The following is a 20,501-nucleotide window of genomic DNA, read 5'->3' on the forward strand; positions in this document are numbered from 1 at the left end:
AGCAGATGAAGAGATACACAGAATAGGGTCTAGGAGAGAGGTAGACTTAGGACTGTACTTCCTGTCACACTGTGGAGATGGGACAGACCATACCTGTTTCTGAGGAGCAGTGCAAACCTGGTGTACACAGGGGACACAGCTGTCAGGGAAACCCAGCTGTGTTCAGTTTCTATTGGTGTTTAGACACAGATGAAGTTGGCTCCCCGTGGCTGACCTTATTCTGAAGCCTCTCCAGAGGTTGAACTGATATTTTGTCGCCCAGGGCCCCAGAATAAATGTACTCTTAGCATGAGTTGTAGGCATGGCATAGCCATCCCATCTCCACAAAGATATTCTTGTCCAGCAGGTGGTCACCTCCTAGGAGTAGGGGCAGAGGCCAGATCCCTCTGTGTGCAAGATTAAACATTTATTCACAATAAGTAAGATGTATGAAAATAAATATGATAAAAGGTAATTTGTGGGGCTGGTGAGATGGCTCAGTGGGTAAGAGCACCCGACTGCTCTTCTGAAGGTCCAGAGTTCAAATCCCAGCAACCACATGGTGGCTCACAACCATCTGCAACAAGATCTGACGCCCTCTTCTAGAGTGTCTGAAGACAGCTATAGTGTACTTACATATAATAAATAAATAAATCTTAAAAAAAAGGTAATTTGTGAGGCTTTTTGCATGATAATTATTATTAAATTATAATTCAAAGCAAAACATATCATTTTCCATTATGTTCCTTTCTTCCTCTATCTCCCTCCATCCTTTCTTATTTTTTTTTTTCTTGTTGTGTTGGGAATTGAATTAAGGCCTTATATATGCTAGACAAATACTCTACTACTGAGCTACATCCCAGTCTTGTCTTCTGTTTACATAAAACAGATTAAAAACTGGGCAAGGTGACCATAGAACTGCAGAAGTAGAGGCAGAAGAGCCAGAAGTTCAAGGTCATTGGCTCGGCTGCACTGCAAATTCCATGCCAGCCTTAATACTTGATACCTTACCTAAAAAATAAAATTAAAAAAAATAATAAGAGGAAAGTCAGGTAGCTCATGCTCTCAGAGGGTGGAAGCTGGAGGATTGCCTTGAGTGTGAAGCCAGCTTTTGACTTTTCTTGTCTCAAAGACAAAAGGAAAAGCTGCTCTTAGTGGCTCATGCCTGTAATCTCAGAAGGCTGAGGCAGGACATTTACTCTAGTAAATGTCAGCCAACTCTACTCGGAAAGACAGTTTGGAAATACTGAGTGAGATCACATTGTGTCAAAAAAAAAAAACAAAGAAAAAAAAAAGAAAAGAAAAGAGGCTTTTGAATGGAGGTGCACACCTTTAATGCCGGCACTTGGAGTCAGAGATTTGTGGATCTGTGAGTTTAATGCTAGCTTGCTCTACACAATGAACCCTTGTCTTCAAAACAAACAGCAATGGGCTGGAGGGATGGCTCAGCAGTTAAGAGCAGTGACTGGCCATCAATTCCTAGCAACTACATGGTGGCTCACAACTATTTGTAATGGGATCTGATGCCCTCTTCTGGTTTATCTAAAGACAGCAACAATGTACATAAAACAAAAAGATAAGTCTTAAAAAAAAACCCAAAAATAAAAAATTGGGTGCTAATCTGTTGCTGAAAACTAGAAGTGAAGATTTTTCATTGTTCATTAATATTTTGTGGATAGTTAAAAGTACTTAGGGGGCTGGAGAGATGGCTCAGCAGGTAAGAGCACCCGACTGCTCTTCCGAAGGTCCTGAGTTCAAATCCCAGCAACCACATGGTGGCTCACAACCATCCCTAACGAGATCTGACTCCCTCTTCTGGTGTGTCTGAAGACAGCTACAGTGTACTTACATATAATAAATAAATAAATCTAAAAAAAAAAGTACTTAGAAAAGAGAAATCAGGTAATAGGATGTGTGATATGTGACTTTTTTTTCCAGCTTGAAATTCATTTGGACTCCTTACGTGTGCATGTTGGCAGCATTTGGTGTATGTTCCCCCGAACTTTGGATGACACTTTTAAAGTGGCTTCGATTAAGAACTGTACACCCAATGTTGTTGGTGAGCCATTGTTATTTTGTGTTTGATACTTGTTTATCTTGCAGTTATACAAAATGTTAGGGCCATAAAGATGGCTCATTGGGGCCTGCCCCACCAAGGTGGCACCAAGGTGGCACCTGCCACCACCAAGCCTGATGATTTGAGTTCCATCCGGGGGCCCCACATGATGGAGGCAGAGAACTGATTCCCACTAGTGGTCTTATGTGCACAGCTGTATGTGTAAGTGTGCACACTGTGACACACACAATTAAATAGATAAATGTAGTCAAATCATTTTAAATGCCGGTAAATGAAACCAAGACAGGGGTGGTGGTGGCTCATACCTTTAATCCTAGTACTCAGAAGGCAGAGACAGATGGATCTTGTGAGTTCGAGGTCAGTTTGGTGTGCAAAGTAGTTCCAAGACAGCCAGGGCTACACAGAGAAACCCTGTCTCAAAAAATAAAAACAAAACAAGAAAACCCCAGGACAACAACAACAACATAAAAACAAGCTATGGGTAGAAAGGTAGACTATGAGAGGTAAACAGCTTTTAAAGTTATGGGTAGAAAGGTAGACTATGAGAGGTAGACAGCTTTTAAACATAAAAACAAGTTATGGGTAGAAAGGTAGACTATGAGAGGTAAACAGCTTTTAAAGTTTTCTTTTCTTGTTCTTGTCCCAGCAGGGTGCCAGACTGGCCTGGGTCTCACTGTATAGTGAGAGATTATCTTGGTCTTTTGAAGATACTACATCTCCCCAACATGAGGATATGCATTGCTAGGGCCTGGACCCAGAGCTTCTTACATGCTAGCTAGGTTCTCTGACAGGTCACCTGTATCCCGGCCCATTGGTTTATTGATTTGTCATTTGTTTTTGAGACAGGGTTGAATGTAGTCCAGGTTAGCCCAGAATTCACTATATGGTTGAGCTCCGGATCTTCCAAATTCTAGATTTATAGGCGTGCACCATCATGCTTAGCTTTTAGGGTTTTGGTGGTGGTGGTTTTGTTTTTGTTTTTATGAGATGGGGTCTTTATCCATCGATTAGGGAATCCTCAAACCCATAGCCATCCTGTGTCAGCTTCTTGGAAGTTGGCTTACAACCAAGAGCACCACCCTCGGCTTATAATGTTCGGTTTAAACAAATGCATTTCAATCTATATAACTTACAAAAGAAAAGGCAAAATTTGAAATGAATCAGTAATATGAGGTGACATTAAATTTTTTTCTAACTGCTCTTATGAATGACAAAAACTATTTGTTTGTTTAAAAATGTTTAAGATAATATTGTAGACTTTATTTCTAAAAGATTTCTTATTGTTGTTACTAAGGGTGACTTTAAACTCCTTGCTCATAGTGATCCTCTGCTTCAGCCTTCTGAAGTCAGAGACACACATTCTATATGGACTTCAGGTTTTAAATATCTTCTTTCTTGACTTTACTTAGATCTATGTATGTTTCCATGTGAAAAGAATTTACACTGTTGTGCTGTGTGCGTAAAATAAAGATAGATAAAATGTTAGAGTTAGGTGTAATAGAACTGGGGCAGTTGAGAAAGGAAGATTCCAGTTTGGGATCAGCCTTGGCACACAGCAAGATCCTATCTACAAAACCGAGCAGATGAGGGGAAACGGTGGAGTATGGCTCAGTGAAATGCTTGTCTCTCATTCCTGAGGATTCCATTTGGATCCCACAAGGGGAAGAATAGTGCCTGATGCTGTAGAGTGCTTTTACTTGGCAGGGGAAATTTCATGATGAGGGTGGATTTCTCTTAGTGAGGTTTAACCACTGTGTCTGGATGTCCTAACCCCTGTTATTTCCCCAAATGTAGGAATCTGGACAGAATTATTTGTGCTGTGGGAAAGAAGGAGTTCATAGTTTCTAACAGTTTTGAAGGAGAGGAAACAACAAGCAGACCCCCACCACACGTAGACTAGGAAAAACATGTTTGGGCAAAAAGATGATCAATTATGTTAAACAGTGATCTTCTTATATTTTCTCCAGTCTTCGTTCCAGAATTTACATTTTCTCATTTTAACACAGTATGGTGATCTATGATAGCTATTTTGCCTGTGTGGTTTTAGTGCCTTTTGCTGTTACCTTTTCATGCTAATTCATAATTATTTGTAAGCTTCTTATAACATAGGACTCTGACAGAGTTTCACATATGATTGGGGCTAGAGAAATGACTCAACAGTCAGGAGCATGAACTGCTCCTACAGAGGACCCACGTTATCCTCCGAGTAGCACATCAGGTGTCCTGCAACCATCTGTAAGCCCATCTCCAGGGAACCTGATGCTGTCCACCTGTCCTAGACACCGCATATGTATGTGAGAGATACACACTCATACAGAAACTAGAATAAGTCTTGAAAAAGTTTACATGTTATTTGCTATTGGAAATACCTCTCTGGAGGTAATGTTTTCTAGTTTGTTCCATGAAACAGACTCACTTAATGTAATAAACTCACACTGGCCTCACATCCTCACTCCTCCTGACTATCTCAGTTACAGGCAACCATAAATTCAGATCAACTAAGCACTAGTTTCTTTAATTTCTTTTTAAAGTTATTTTCTTTATTTAGAGACAGAATCTCTCTATGTAGTCCAGATTGTCCTTAAACTTGCAGACATTCTCTTGCCTCTGGCTCCGGAGTGCTGAGATTAAAGGCATGTGCCACATGTGTGCATGAGCCAGTGGACATAACAAAAGAGTGTTATAGTGTGTTGTGAGCCACCATTCTGATGCTAGGGATTGACCCTGGTTCTCTGCAAGAACACAATAAATACTCTTCAACTGTTGAGCCATCTCTCTGGCACCAAGCACTAATTTTGTTTGGTTTTGTTTATGATGGAATCTTACTGTGTAGCCCTGATTGGCCTAGAACTCAGTCTCTAGACCAAGTAGCCTTCAACTCAGATCCGTGTGCTTCTGCCTCCCAAGTGCTGGGGTTAGAGGCATGTGTCACTGTCCCACTCCTTGACCATCTGCCTTATATAGCAAATACTTTCACCAACACCTCAGTTTGTCTGAAGCACAGCAGCCTTCACTCAGTTCACTTTGAACTAGATTCATGTTAATGTCAGTCTAAGCCAATGCTAATAGATCTAGCATATATTCTAAAATGTGTCCACCCATAACTCTTTTTGTTTTATTATTTTAGGCTCTTATTCTGAGCATGGCGGTACCCACTATTATAGGTCTTAGTTTGTGGAAAGAGGTAAGAGATTTTATATTATGAAAATGTATTTATCTATAAGGTTATAAATTTATGTATGTGTGTAGGAAGCTTCTATCAAGACACCTCACTAACAAAGCTGATGTCCTTAAAGTTGCTGCCATTGCTTCCTAACAAGATAGCCAAAACGTTCTCTCCCTCCCTCCCCCAACCTCCCCCTCTTTCTCTTTCTTTCACTCTGGCTGTCCTGGAATTCACTATGTAGACCAGCCTGACCTCCAATTCATAGAGATCTGTTTGTTGCTGCCTCCTGGGTGCTGGGATTAAAGACATGTACCACCAACTTCTCCCCAAACATTTTTTAAATTTACTTACTCATGTATTTTATGTATATGAGTACTCATTTCCTTGTTATCTTTTGAGACAATGTCTCATTATGTAGCCCAGGCTGACGTTGAATTTATGGTAATCCTCTTAACTCAGCATCTCAAGTGCTGGGATTATACAAGTATTCTATCACATCCAGCCTAAAACAGTTTAGAATGTAATCTAATGCAGTTTTCTTCAGTCTAATGCCATTGTAAAGTCTTACCATAATTGACAAAACTTGAATAAGTAGGTCTTAATATTTAAATATATTTTGGTAACTCCAATTTTAATATCTGTAAAATGAAATAATTTTTTGGCTTAACATAATATATCAGGAAACAAATTGCCAATCAACCTGCAAAATATTTGTCCTGGAATTTTTAAATTTACTATGTCTATACATGAACACTAAAACCGATGTTATAGTGTTATAGTGTTGTTTGGTAATAATATTAGTTACTCCACCTAAGCAGTGAGTAACTATAAAATTATAATTATTCCGGTTGTAAAGATGACCAGGTCAGTGAAGAGAACAGCAATGTGGCAATGTTGACATGTCAACATGCTTCAAGTTGGTCTTTTGGAATACTTTGAAACAGTTTTCAGCTTTCCAGTTACTTACACCTCTGGGTGTTTTGTTTTGTGTTTTAGTTTTTTCCACGATTAATTACAGAATTAACAGAACTACAGGAATTCTATGATCCAGATACAGTGGAACTTATGACCTGGATAAAGTAAGGACAAAATTGCTCAAGACTATTGTTAACTGTCATTAACTAGTCTTTGCATGCTGTCTCATGAATTCGGGGACAATAATGAATGAACTGTTCTTTGTAAACTCAGGAATCATTACTTTGTAATTCTAATTTTATAAGTAAACTCATCTTAATGTTGAAACAACCTTGGTAAGTGTGAGAGTGGCAGTTGGAGACCCTTTCTTCCACACAGCAGCAATGTGGACTCCAGACACCCTTGACCTACTCAGAAGTGAAGGTGGATAATTCAGGGACTCAGAAAAGGCTGTATTGCCAGGAAAAGCATGTTAGCTCTTGGTTAGAAACAACCATAGCCATGAAAGTCTAGGTAGTTAATCTGAGTTTGTAGCAATGGGTCTGAGTTCATATGGGCTAGAACTTGATTCGGGAAATCCAGGGTATTGACGTGTTCATGAAAAGTAGTCCTGAGTCGGTTTCTTCTCAACTCAGGTTCTATGGAATTCCATAAAGAAATTCATGAAACCCTGAAATAACACATGAGAAAGTAATTCAGCAGAGCAAGTATCAGCTATTGTTTGTAATCAACAGTGGAGTTGGACTTTAGCAATTTCTAATAATTTGTGTTGTTTCATTTTTGGCATATAGCAAATTATCATAAAACTTAATGATAATAAGCAATCAGTGAAAAATGTTTTACACATTTTTGTGGATCAGCGAGTGGTAACAGTGGAGAAGATTTCTCTGGTCTCGGCCACCTCAGGCAGGGCTGGGTAATCTGGCATGGCCTCTTTGGCTTGTCTTTGTTTGGCTAGTTGTCACCGGAAATCAGGCTAACTTGACCTCTGGTCTCGTGGTATGTGCACCTGTTTATGAAGTAGTAGCTAGAGAATTCCCAAGAGCAAATAGAGTGGGCACAGTTCAGTGTAAACCACACTGTCTGTACTATTTTGCGTATCTTAGGGTTTCTAGTGCTGGGGTGAAACACCATGACCAAAAGCAGCTTGGGGAGGAAAGGGTTTATTTCAGTTACACTTTTTGGTTTTTTTTGTTTTTTCGAGACAGGGTTTCTCTGTATAGTCCTGGCTGTCCTGGAACTCACTTTGTAGACCAGGCTGGCCTCGAACTCAGAAATCCGCCTGCCTCTGCCTCTGCCTCTGGGATTAAAGGCGTGCGCCACCACGCCCGGCGTTCAGTTACACTTTTATATCACAGTCCAGCCTTGAAGCAAGTCAGAACAGACAGGAATCTGCAGATAGGAGCTCCATCAGCCACGGAGGACTGCTGCTTACTGACTGTTGCCCATGGCTTGCTCAGCTTGCTTTCTTAAAGCACCCAGGACTACCAGCCCAGGAATAGCCCCTCACCCAGTGAACTGGGTCCACCCACGTCAATTATGAACCAGAGACTAGCCTAGAGGCCAATCGTATGGAGACCTTTTCTCAGTTAAGAGTCCTTCTTCCCAGATGTGTCTCTAACTTGTGTTGACATGAGACTAGCCAGCACATACAGCTACTTGTCCCATTGATGAAGCAGACCACATGGCAAAGATCAGCATTTGCCTCAGTATCAATGGCTGCGAGAATTACTGCAGCCATTCTTGTGATCAGTTTATCCCTGGTAGAGACTTCCAAATAACTTTGTTTAAACTTGTTAAAGACAAAATACAAAAAACAGATAAAGCCTTTTTTAAAAGTCCTAGAAGAACAAACCTTGTGACGCTGAGTACTTGGGAGACAGAGGCATGGGGCATCACTGTAAGTCTGAGACCAGCCAGAGCTACAGAGTGAGACCCCCGGTGGTGCTGGTTGTTGTTTTTATGACATGGAAAATAAAGGAGATGGAACTGAAAAATATTTAAAGGAATGACAGGTTCATTTATAGAATGAATGCATAAAAGTGAGACTAGGTTTTATAATGAGGTCTTAACTTCTATAAAGACATTCCATATTTTTTTAGATTACCTTAACCATTGCTACTAAGACTTAATGTGAGTCATAGCTGCTAGTGGGGAGCATGACAATACACTATTATGTTGTCACAAACAACAAAGGCAGCTACATCCTTTGTGTGATTTACCAAAACTAGGCGGTAGTGATGTTCTCAGAAGGCAGAGGCAGGCAGATCTCTGTTAGTTCAAATCCATCCTGGTCTACAGAGCAAGTTCCAGGACAGCCAGGACTATACAGAAGAACCCTGTCTTGAAACACCCCTCCCTACCCACCCCTCACTGCCCCCTCACCAAAAAAAAAAAAGGAGGGGGGGGCTGGAGAGATGGCTCAATGGTTAAGAGTACTGACTGGTCCTAAGTTCAAGTCCCAGCAACCACATGGTGGCTCACAACCATCTGTAATGAGGTCTGACACCCTCTTCTGGAGTGTCTGAAGACAGCTACAGTGTACTTACATATAATAAATAAATAAATCTTAAAAAAAAAATAAAAAGAAGAGAAAAAGAAAAAGAAGCACAGCAAAAGCCTGAACAATTAGATGCTAGATAATTAGATATTTATCTGTGTGTAATTATTTTGTCTAAAGTCTGTTTCCTTATTCCCGAGTCTTCTGTTAGGACAGTGGCCAGCCAGGTACTGTTCCTTTTCTTTTAGCGCTTATCTCTGTGTGTACTACGTAGTAGCCAGATGCTGAATAGTGCATACTTGGAGTGAATAGATCAGTTAGGCTTGGCTGGAGGTACAGCTCAGAGGTAGAATGAGTGTGTGCATGTGTGTGCCACAGCATGTGTGTAAAACTCAGAGGGCAGTTGACAGGTGTAAGTTCTTTCTAGTGTATGTATGGGTTCTAGGACTCAAACTCACATCATCACATTTGGCAGCAAACACCTTTGCCTGCTGAATCCTTTCTCCAGCCGGAAGTTCATCCTAGCACGGCAAGGCGGACGGAAGGAACTTGCTTGCTGGTTTCCTACCCTTTAAGTGGCTCCTGAGAGTTTGTAGTGGACTCAGTGTGGCATCGTCTACACTGCTATCAGGAGACAGAGGAGCAGGAGGGTGAATAGATGTCGAAGGATTTGAGTTATGTGCGATTAGTGTTGCAGAACCTGAGTGTGAGAACTAGCCACCCTATCTGATATAGTATATTCTTCCTTTCTTTTTTCTTTTTTCTTTTTTTTTTTTTTTTTTTTTTTTTCGAGACAGGGTTTCTCTGTATAGCCCTGGCCCTGGAAGTCACTTTGTAGACCAGGCTGTCCTCGAACTCAGAAATCCGCCTGCCTCTGCCTCTTAAGTGCTGGGATTAAAGGCGTGCGCCACCACTGCCCGGCCCTCTTTCTTTTTTCTTTACTTTTCCTTTTTTTTTTTTTTTTTTTTTGAGATCTGCCTGTCTCTGTCTCCCAGGTGTTTGGGATTAAAGGCCTGTGCCACCATGCCCGACATATTCTTGTTTCTTCCCTCCACTCCTCCTCCTTTTTAAATTCATTTTATTTATATGAGTATAATATAGCTATTTTCAGACACACCAGAACAGGGTATCGGTCCTGTTACAGATGGTTGTGAACTACCATGTGGTTACTGGGAATTGAAATCAGGACCTCTGGAAGAGCAGTTAGTGCTCTTTGTCTTTTTGGGGTTTTTTTTGGGGGGGGGTTGTTGTTTTTTTTCGAGATAGGGTTTCTCTGGATAGCCCTGGCTGTTCTGGAACTCACTGCCTGGCCCAATCCCTTTGTTAAAAAAAAACAATGTGTATCTTCAGTGTTTAAAACAGCTGCTAGCATATAATAGAATGCTTTTCAATGAACACATAAGTTAAATGGACGGCGTTGACTTTGAAATCTCAGTGTGCTTGTACATTGGGAATTGTTGGATTTTAGAGTTGGTATAAACCAATGATCTTAGTAGCATAATTATGAGATGGCCTTTGGTTCTTTTCAGGAGGCAAGCTCCAGTTGCAGCTGTGTTCGCAGGAAGCCCACAGTTGATGGCTGTGATTAAGCTGTGTACTGGGTGGACAGTGACAAGCCTGCCACTGTACAGCGATGACGACCTTCTCCAGAGAAATGAAAACGTGAGGCACTTCATCTACAGTTGGATCTTCTAAAAATAACACTACAATTTAATCTGTTCTATGATGGTACATGGTTCCTGATAGCTAGCAAAATGCAATTTTATAATTCACTTGAGTTTTTAAAAGTTGTCGGTAGGTTGAGACAGAGGCACTGTGAGCTTGATGCCAGCCTGTGCTTCATCATCAGTTTCAGACTAGCCAGAGCTATGGATATATGGCAGAACCACCTCAAAAATGAAAAGCAGAAAAAGAAAAAGCAGGTAAAGGTTGTGTGATCAAGAGAAAAATCCAAGATTAAAATATTAAATTCTTCATTTTGTGAAGAGTGTCACTAGTTTTTGCGAAAGGTATTTTCATAATGCTGTTAGAGACACTGATGGATAATATTTCAGAAAGGGCAGCCATCCTTTCAAAGTTATGGTTCTCAAAATTACTGAAGGAAACCTGTCAGTTCATGTCTTAATACACGTTGTCTTTCCAAAGCTGTCCTGTTGCTGATAAAACAAAAATGTAATTTAAGGTGGGTCAGTGAGTAGTGCCTTTGCTGTGGGAGTCCAGGGGCCTAAGTTTGGATCCATAGCACCCATGTAAGAGCCAAGTGTGGCAGGCAGCACGCGCCTCTAATCCCAGTGCGGGGAGGCTGACAGCAGGTCCCTGAGGCTTGATGACCAGACATTTTAGTCAAGTCAGGGAGTTGTACGTTGATTAAGACTCTCAAATATAAGATGGAGAAAAATTGAGTGAGTCAGCTGTTCACTCCTGTTCCCCCTCTCCGCCTCCGCCCCCCGCCCATGAGAACACACATTACTATTTTGATTTAGCCAGGAACGTCTAGCATTCATATAATCCTAGCTGGTTGGGCAATGGAGGCATGAGGATAGCAATTTCATTATCAAACTAGGGAATAAGCAATTGCTTTGAAAAAAAAAAAAAAAAAAAAGACCTGAAAAAGTCAGTGGTACTGTTTGCTTGCCATTCAGAAGTTCCTGAGTTCAATTCTTTGTACTGCAAAAATCAGCCTGCCAGCCAGCCAGCCAGCTAACCAACCTGTAGGGTTTCTTATGTTTTATTTTATTGGTATTGGCTTTTAAGGATAATTCTGTATAACATTAGAATGATACCTAATTAATTTGATTTAAAGATGTGTAATTTTGATTGTTATGGATTTAAATGATAAATCTATATATATGAAAAGTTACTGATCACTTGAACTGGGATTCTCCATATTTTCATTCTTTCATCTTTTCTTTTTTTCTTTGAGACAGGGTTTCTCTGTGTAGCCCTGGCTGTCCTGGAACTCTTTTGACCAGGCTGGCCTCAAACTCAGAGATTCTCCTGACTCTTCCTCCTGAGTGCAAGGATTGACCACCACTACCCAGCTTTATTTTCTTTTTCTATTTGTGAAAATATCATATGATTTTTAAGTAAATTCTGAGCTTAAAAAAAAAAGTTTAGCAATGTAAGGCTAAGAAAGAACCTAGACTTTGGATATATATAGGAGTAACGAGATACCTGTGCTGCTGGTCCTGCTGGCTGAGGCAGGAGGATCACTAAGTTCAAACCAATCACCATAGGGACAGCCTCAAAAATATAGGTGAGGCCCCATCTTCCATAGCTGCAAAACAAAATTCAGACAGAAGGGGCTAGAGAGGTGGCTCAGTGGGTTAAGAGCACTGGCTGCTGTTCCAATGGACCTGTGTTTTTTTTGTTTTTGGTTTTTTATTTTTTGGGGGGGTTTTCGAGACAGAGTTTCTTTGTATAGCCCTGGCTGTCCTGGAAGTCACTTTGTAGACCAGGCTGGCCTTGAACTCAGAAATCCGCCTACCTCTGCCTCCAGAGTGCTGGGATTAAAGGCAGGCACCACCTATTCCCAGCATCCATATGGCAGCCCACAACTGTCTGTAACTCCAGTGCTAGGGGATCCAGTGTTCTCTTTTGACCTTAACAGGTATCAGGCATGTACTTGTACACAAAAGGCATGCAGGCAAGCATTCATACACATAAAAATAATAAATAATTTTTAAAAATGTATCAAAAACCACTTTCTGGTAGGTGGTGCATACCTTTAACTTCAGAATTCAGAGAAGCAGAGACAGAGGTTTGCTGTGAGTTTGAGGTCAGTCTGGCCTGCCTGCATGGTGAGTTCCAGGACGGTCAGGGCCCTGTCTCAAAAAACAAAAAAACAAACAAACAAGCAAAATTGACTGTAAAATTATATTTCTGAACTCAAAAGTTAGTTCTGTGCATTCCCTTAAGTAAGTTCCTGCATCTGGAAATGATAGTAATAGTTCCACTTCCTACTTAGGAAAATTAAATGACTAAACCATAGTACATGACGAAAACTTCAAAGTTAACTTGTGTATTTTAATAAAGACAATTTTTTTTTTGTAGTTAGAAGTAGAGTCTCAAGTTGTGTATATAGTCAGTTAGCCTTGAACTCATGACCCTCCTGCCTCAACACCCTCAAGTACTAGGATTGTAGGAGTGTTCCACTGTGCTTAGAATGCACTATTAAATTGTAATTGTATGTACATGCATGTACATACTCATCCAGCACAAAGAGTCCAAAGGCAGGATAGTCAGTCCTGCTTAACAGAAATGTAAGAATCCACCATACATTATATTATTCTATTTGATGTTGGCATTGAAGACTGATGATCTGCTTCTTACAAAATGGGATGTGTCGGATCACATGCTGAAAAATACCACCAACCAAGAAATGTGTGTGACTGACGATAGAGCTAGAAAATGACGCTAAGTGGTGGTGGCACATGTCTTTAATCCAGCACTGGAGAGGTGGAGGCAGGCAGATCTCTGTGAATTTGAGTCCAGCCTGGTCTACACACACACACACACACACACACACCAGCCTGGTCTACACACACACACACACACACACACACACACACACACACACACCACACACACACACACACACACACACACACACACACACCAGCCTGGTCTACACACACACACACACACACACACGCGCGCGCGCGCGCGCACAACGCACACACCCCGACACCCCTGCCCTCCAAAAAAAAAAGGAAAGAAAAGAAAAAAAAGTGAGGCCAGCTTCTGTGAGCGTGTGGCCATGCTAAGGAATTGAGGCTGCCCTTGAGGCAGCTGAGAAACAGCAGAGACTGAGTAAGTAAGCCTCATGGTAGAATAATTAGATGTGTTTAGAGTTGACTGTGCCCAGATGGTGCCTAATGCCTTTAATCTTAGTTCTTGGAAGCCAGAGGCAAGGATTGCAGTAGGTTCAAGATCAGCCTGGACAATAAAGCAAGACTCTGTCAAAGAGCCAAAAAAATGTTTTTAAGTTTTGAAAAGGGACAGAGGGAAAGTTAATTATAGTCACAACAGAACGCATGGCAGGCAGCAGATGGAGAGGAGAGAGATAGGGAGATATACCCAAGGGTGACTTGTCTCTCAGGCAGCAGTTAGTCCTGATGAATGTTTGCTGTGCTTTAAAGAGATGGCGTGGTTTGGGTAGAATATGGAGAGGGAATCCCTCCCCCACAGATTTAAAAACAACAACCTGGGCTTTTTGTCTTTGAGACAGAAATCTCACTATGCAGCCCAGGCCACCACAGTGCCACCAGCTTCTTTGTTTTCTTTGACAGGACTTTTTCCCAATACAGTGTTTCAAAGTCATTCATAATCAGGGTTTTAATTAAATATTTTGTTCTATGTTTTGTAGAACTTGGCTCCAAGAATAGTAACCATGATTTTTCTTTCCCCCTTTTCCAAGTTTGCCTTTCTTTATGGTATCTAGTAAGCAACAGTTACTGTGTTATTTATCTAATCATCAAAATCCAAATGAAGTTCTGCAGAAATGAGACTGCTGTCTATCATGTCTACTTTATGATGCATGGCTAATCTTCATAGAGTCTCTTACACCATGGTTTGTCAACTCAAAGCAGTCTGGTTTGGAGAGAACATTTGGTACTATCTAGAGACACATTTACCTGTCCTAACTAGAGGTACCGTTCTGTGGGCATCTAGCAGGTGCACACCAGGGGTGATAATGGTAAACACTCCACAGCCTCTGTTCTGTCCTCCATCATACGAAGGTTGGAGAACTTCTCTAGGCTACTGAGAGAATGTTGTTTCACAGAATTTTATTTTAAAGATTTAAAAAAATTTATTTGTGTGTGTGTGTGTGTGTGTTTGAGACCAGTAGTGGGGTATCAGATCCCCTGGAGCTAGACTTGCAAGAGGCCCTGGAGAAGAGCAGGAAGAGCTCTTAACTGCTGAACTGCCCCCAGAAGTTATATATATATGTAAAATCAGTCATGACATCTAGTAGGCAGCTAATGAGCATTCTTCAAATAGATTGGATTCTTTTAAAAAACATGTATGTATATATGTATATGGTGTGGGTGTTTTGCTTGTATGCATATATGTGCACCATGTGTGTACAGTGCCTTCAGAAGCCAGAAGAGGGTGTTGGATCCTCTGAAACAGAAGTTAGAGACAGCTGTGGTTACAGATAATTGGGAGCTACCGTGTAGGTATTGGGAATGGACCCTGGGTCCTCGGGAATAGTTGCCAATATTCTTAAACACTGAGAAATTTCTCCAGGCATAGCACTGTACTCAATCTAGCTATTAGATTTTGGTATTTTTCAGAAGAAATAGTATGTGGCACCATAGATCTGGCAAAGTTGTAATGAAACAGCCAATCTAGTCATGACCCGAGTTTCAGACATCCTTCCTCGTCATTTCTGAGTGACCAAATTATTTTTAACATTGTTGACTCTTACCTCATTGGGAAAATGAACATTCTGACACATGGCAATAAAAACTAAAGGAACTATTACAACACAATAATAAGACGGATGATTAAAATTTGAAACTAGACAAAGGACTTGTATAGGCATTTTTTCCAAAGAACTACAAATAACCCATTTGTATATGAAAAGGTTCATGACTTCATTTACCATCTGGAAAGTGAAAGTCAAATCCACAAGTAGGATAGCTAAAATCAAAGGGGCGTATTAGCTGGGCTTGCTGGTATACACCATAAATCCAGCACTGAAGCTTGGGGTGGACAGAGAACAGTCTCTGTGAATTCAAGGACAGCCTGCCTGGTCTACATTTCAAGTTCCAGGACTACAAAGGCTATGTAGACACCCTGTCTCAAAATGCAAACAAAGGGCTGGAGAGATTAAGAGGGCTCAGCGGTTAAGAGCACTGACTGCTCTTCCAGAGGTTGTGAGTTCAAATCTGACCAGCCACATGGTGTCTCACAACCATTCCTAATGAGACCTGATGCCCTCTTCTGGTGTGTCGGAAGACAGATACAGCGTACTTTTAATTAATTAATTAATTAATTAAATTTTTTAAAGGACAAACAAAAGTATAGGGTATAGAGAGCTCAAATGAAACCCTGTATATAGTTTGTGGAAACTTGTCAGTGAGTCTTCACAAAATTAACTGCAGTTACCTTATAACACAGCAACTGTTAGAAATGCAAATATGAGCCAGGCGTGGTGGCGCACGCCTTTAATCCCAGCACTCGGGAGGCAGAGGCAGGCGGATTTCTGAGTTCGAGGGCAGCCTGGGCTACAGAGTGAGTTCCAGGACAGCCACGACTACACAGAGAAACCCTGTCTCGAAAAACAAAAACAAAAACAAAAACAAAAAAAACATAAAAAAGAAATGCAAATATGTACCCTGCACAAAACTTCTATGTCAATATTCATGTACAGTATTCATCATGGCTCCAGAATGCAAGCAACCAAAATGTTTATTAACTTATAGTAAATATTATTTGGCTTTGAAAAATAATAAAGTACTTATGCTATAATACAATATGGGTAAGTTAGGCAAGCTTTATGCTTAGTAAAGGAAGTCAGTCACATAGGATCACACACTGTAAACCCCATATATTTCAAATGTCTAGAATGGAAATCTTTGAAGAGACAAAGAGAATTACTGGCTATATAGGACTGTGACAGGCAAGTTGGGAGGTGACAGATATTATACACAGCACTAATGCAAATAATCTAAAGTGTCAGTCAGTGTACAGCTCTGTGAACATACTAAACAGGATTAGTTGGTGACTTGTATAGTATTGAGTTGTATAATTATATGTGTAAAATGTATATGGGGTGGGTATGTGCATGTGAGCACAGGTGTCCTAGGAGTCCAGAAGAGGATATCCTATTCCCTGCAGATGGGGTTATAGCAGTTGTAAGCTACCTGATGCAGGTCCTGGGAACCAAATTCAGATCTCCAGCAAGAGCAGTATGTGCTCTTACCTGCTGAGCCGTCTCTCCAGCCCTGTGAAGTGTGTTTTATTGAAACTGTAATTTTAATTAACAGGTGCTTTTACTATCTTTTAAATTTTGTTTTAATTATTTGCTTTCAGATTTACCAAATCTATTCAAAGCGATCTGCTGAGGATATTTATAAAATCCTGACATCTTATAAAGCTAACTACCTAATTGTAGAAGATGCCATCTGCAATGAGATGGGAACCACGAGAGGCTGTCGGGTTAAAGACTTACTAGATATTGCAAATGGACATGTAAGTAACCACTTGAAAAGTTAATTGTTCTGACTTTATTTAGCTTTATAATCTTCTTCTGTGAGTTGTGGCTGCCTTAGCATGCCATCTTTCCTCGCACTATGTAGTAGATATACTGCTGTCTAGTAACCAGGGTGACTCACAGGGGAGCTTGTCAGGTTCAGAGAGAACTGGTGTGAACTGATGCTTTTATTCCTAAGAAAATTAGGCGAGAGGACTTGGGAACAAGATGGATAGCTCATTCTGAGTTGTAGGGTAAACTCTGTGAGGCCACAGCCAGGACTTTTACTTTCCTTCTGAAGTACTCATAAGGAGCCGGGCATGGTGGCGCACGCCTTTAATCCCAGCACTCGGGAGGCAGAGGCAGGTGGATTTCTGAGTTCGAGGCCAGCCTGGTCTACAAAGTGAGTTCCAGGACAGCCAGGGCTATACAGAGAAACCCTGTCTCGAAAAACCAAAACAAAAAAAAAAATGAAGTACTCATAAGTTTGTCTTCATAAACTGCCGCTAGCTTGGAGGCCAGTGGTTTTTTTTTTCCTCCCACAGGTCCCATGTTTCAGGGTTGAGAGATCGCTCAGCATTTAAGAGCCTTTCTTGCCCATGAAGAAAATGTAGGTTCAGGTCTCAGGACCCATACAGCGCCGGTAGTAATGGTACATGCCTTTAATCCCAGCACTTGGGAGGCAGAGGCAGGCGGATTTCTGAGTTTGAGGCCAGCCTGGTCTACAGAGTGAGTTCCAGGACAGCCAGAGCTACACAGAGAAACCCTGTCTCGAAAAACAAAAACAAACAAAAAAAAAAGGACTCACACAGCCCCTTCTGTGCTTGAGGGGTTATAACGCCCTCTTCAGGCCTCTGAAGGCAGTGCATGCATAAGGAATACATATACATGCAGCCAAAACACAAAAGAAAGATAAATCTTTTGAAAACTGTTCTCTTTCTCCTGTCTTTGTGACTGAATGAGCTTGCACTGTGAGCTTACTTACCTTATGCTGCGCGTAATTTGAATGTTTTCAGTTGGTGCCTCATAATGTGATTTTGGTTTAGTGGTGACAGATGGGATATAATCAAGAAATGATATTTAGTAATTAATACTTTTCTATCTACTCTCTGCTGCCTTTCTCTTCTTTTGGTGCCCTGCCTTTCTGCTCTTTCTTTCATGTAATACCAGGCATAAACTTAAGCTTCTTTCCTATCCGATGTATGTTGCAATAATATTATAAAAACAAACGATCCTGGGGCAGAGATGTGCCTTAGTGGTAAAGGTTTTTGTTTCCAATCCTGACGACCTGAGTTGCATTCCTGGTACTCCAGAAAGTTGTTCTCTGATCTAAATACAGATACACACACACACACACACACACACATATACATGCACACATGCATGCGCACACACCCACACACTTCTTAAAATCAGCTGAGCTCTGGTAGTGAAAGCTAGATGAGATGTTAGTGGGAGTGTAAGTGCCTAAGACATGCATGCTTGCCCACCAGACATGTATGATTATGGGTCCTGCACAAGAAGAATGTGGTTGTCTAGGAGGAAGACAGTACATTCATTTTTCATCCTTAGAGGCTGTCTGATAGAGGTCTCAGAGCAATGATGATAGATTATAGGAACAATACCAGCTAAGTTTTAGGATTACATCCTTTACAAACTACAAGCATTTTATGCTTATTACTCAGTTAGTGTTCAGGAGTTCAGTGGTTGTGGGGACTTAGGAAAAGGCTTAAATTTACCAAACAGCATAAGATAATTTAGTCATATTTAGCAATAATAATTTTCACTTATATGTAGTAATATACTAATATATATTTCCTAGTATAAGGATTATATTTCTCATATATTTAATATGGTTTTTAATATTGTGTTTCTTATTGTTTGATAGGTGGTTTTCGAAGAAGGTGACAAATTAACCTATTCAAAATATGGACGATTTTGTCATGAGGTCAAAATTAACTACTCTCCATATGTGAATTACTTCACTAGAGTATACTGGAACAGATCCTACTTTGTGTATAAAGTCAACACTGTGATTTCCTTCCAATCTTGAAAAACAACAGAGCCTTCATTTCAGAGACATGTTGCTTGAAGTCAAGTGCAGTTTTCTTGAGCCTGCACGGTTTCTCACAGATAGAGTGTGGGCATCTGAAACGCTGCTGCTCTTCCTGCGCCTGCTGATTCCTGGGTTTAGAGATTCCTTGGCAGTAGATGATGAGATGTTGATGTCGTCCAGTCCACCACTGTGTCTTTCTGACAGCTTTCTTCCTTAGTACATGACGTAAAGCTTTCCCTGTAGTGTCACCTCATAAATCTTACTCCAGAATATCAGTCTTTATTTGAATATTTTCCAAGGTCAGTGTTTACTTCAAAAACATAATTTTCAATTAAGTACTTAATGTGATTTAATTCTATGATACAAGAGAAAATTCTCCAAGGAAGTTTGTAACAGATGTAATTATTTTACAATATTTTAAGAATAATTGAAATGTTAGTTAAAAATATGTGACATTTAAATTAAAATGGAAAAAATATAAAGGAAAGTTGATTGTTTTTATGATGCTGTTGCTGTCATCTGCTGCTCAGGTGAGCGAGCACATCCTTAGGGGAACAGGACGAGCCCATACGTTTAATTGTTTCACGGCTATTAAGTGATTGCCTTTTCTCACTTATGCCCACTAAGTTGATAACAGTTTAATCATGCTCAGACAGCAACTCCTGTTAATAGACACATACGTGCCTATGTAAATGGACATTTAAAATAATTTTATACAATCTAGCCACATTTTCTCTGGACATATTAACACTGTCACAACAATAATGTGTGCACTAGCGTGCAGCAGTTTCTGGAGATGTGTGCAGGTGCTTTTCAATGTAAGAGCAAACAGAGAGTTGAGTTAACTTCTCCACAGTTCAGAGTGTAAATGCTATAAATGCTATGTTCCCTCGTGTATTTTCATGTTTGTGTCATTAAAGGAAATTGTAAACCAGTGTGGTACCTCACGCCTTTAATCCCAGCACTTTCGAGGCAGAGGCAGGTGAATCTCTATGAGTTTGAGGCCAGCCTAGCCTACATAGTGAGTTCCAGGACAGCACACAAAGCAATATAGGTAAGACCCTGGGTTTTTTGGGGGGGTAGGGAAGAAATTCTAAATTAATATGGCCTCATAAAGAGATTCAGGATAGATAAAAGCCTGTAGAGAAATGGTTTTAATACGATGCATATTTAATTTTACATGATAAAATTGTTTTGTGAACAGGTTCTATAATTTTATTTTATTAGAATGCTATAAAATTCCATTTTAAGAACTCCAAATTAGAAAGAACAATATTTCCTTTTTTTTTTTGTAATGTATATGTACAATTTTTTTCAAGTGTGTGCACTTAAAGTAACGTCTAGACATCTGTTCCACCCTCCTCCACGTTCAGTGTAAATGGTCCTGTTCACTATTGTTCATGCTTATTTTGACTAAACACACGGCTGTGGCACTGTATGTCAGATGAACTCTGAATATCTTGGTAGTCACTAGTGTTTAACATCAGGCTTTATGAAAATGACCAGCTACTCAAATACACACTGAGTACTCATGTGGTCATTCTTGTGATCAGAGCATGCAGAAACAGCTTACATATTGTAAAGGGGGAGGTACAAACCGTATTT

At 40.4% G+C, this 20,501-nt stretch overlaps 1 protein-coding gene across 1 annotated transcript in view; it reads left to right on the forward strand.

The window, feature by feature from the left end:
• The window catches only part of Dpy19l4 (dpy-19 like 4), a 57,587-nt gene extending 37,757 nt beyond the window's left edge, over window positions 1–19,830 (forward strand). The window contains exons 14-19 of the mRNA XM_021160112.3: window positions 1,918–2,038; window positions 5,184–5,240; window positions 6,219–6,301; window positions 10,167–10,299; window positions 16,681–16,839; window positions 18,729–19,830. Coding sequence (XP_021015771.1) covers window positions 1,918–2,038; window positions 5,184–5,240; window positions 6,219–6,301; window positions 10,167–10,299; window positions 16,681–16,839; window positions 18,729–18,893 — 718 coding nt within the window. The 3' untranslated portion in view covers window positions 18,894–19,830. The remainder of the gene's footprint in view (window positions 1–1,917; window positions 2,039–5,183; window positions 5,241–6,218; window positions 6,302–10,166; window positions 10,300–16,680; window positions 16,840–18,728) is intronic.
• Window positions 19,831–20,501: the final 671 nt, after the last annotated feature.

The sequence above is a fragment of the Mus caroli genome, unplaced genomic scaffold (genome assembly GCF_978045245.1).
Source record: "Mus caroli unplaced genomic scaffold, Mus_caroli_1 scaffold_6, whole genome shotgun sequence".
Taxonomy (NCBI): domain Eukaryota; kingdom Metazoa; phylum Chordata; class Mammalia; order Rodentia; family Muridae; genus Mus; species Mus caroli.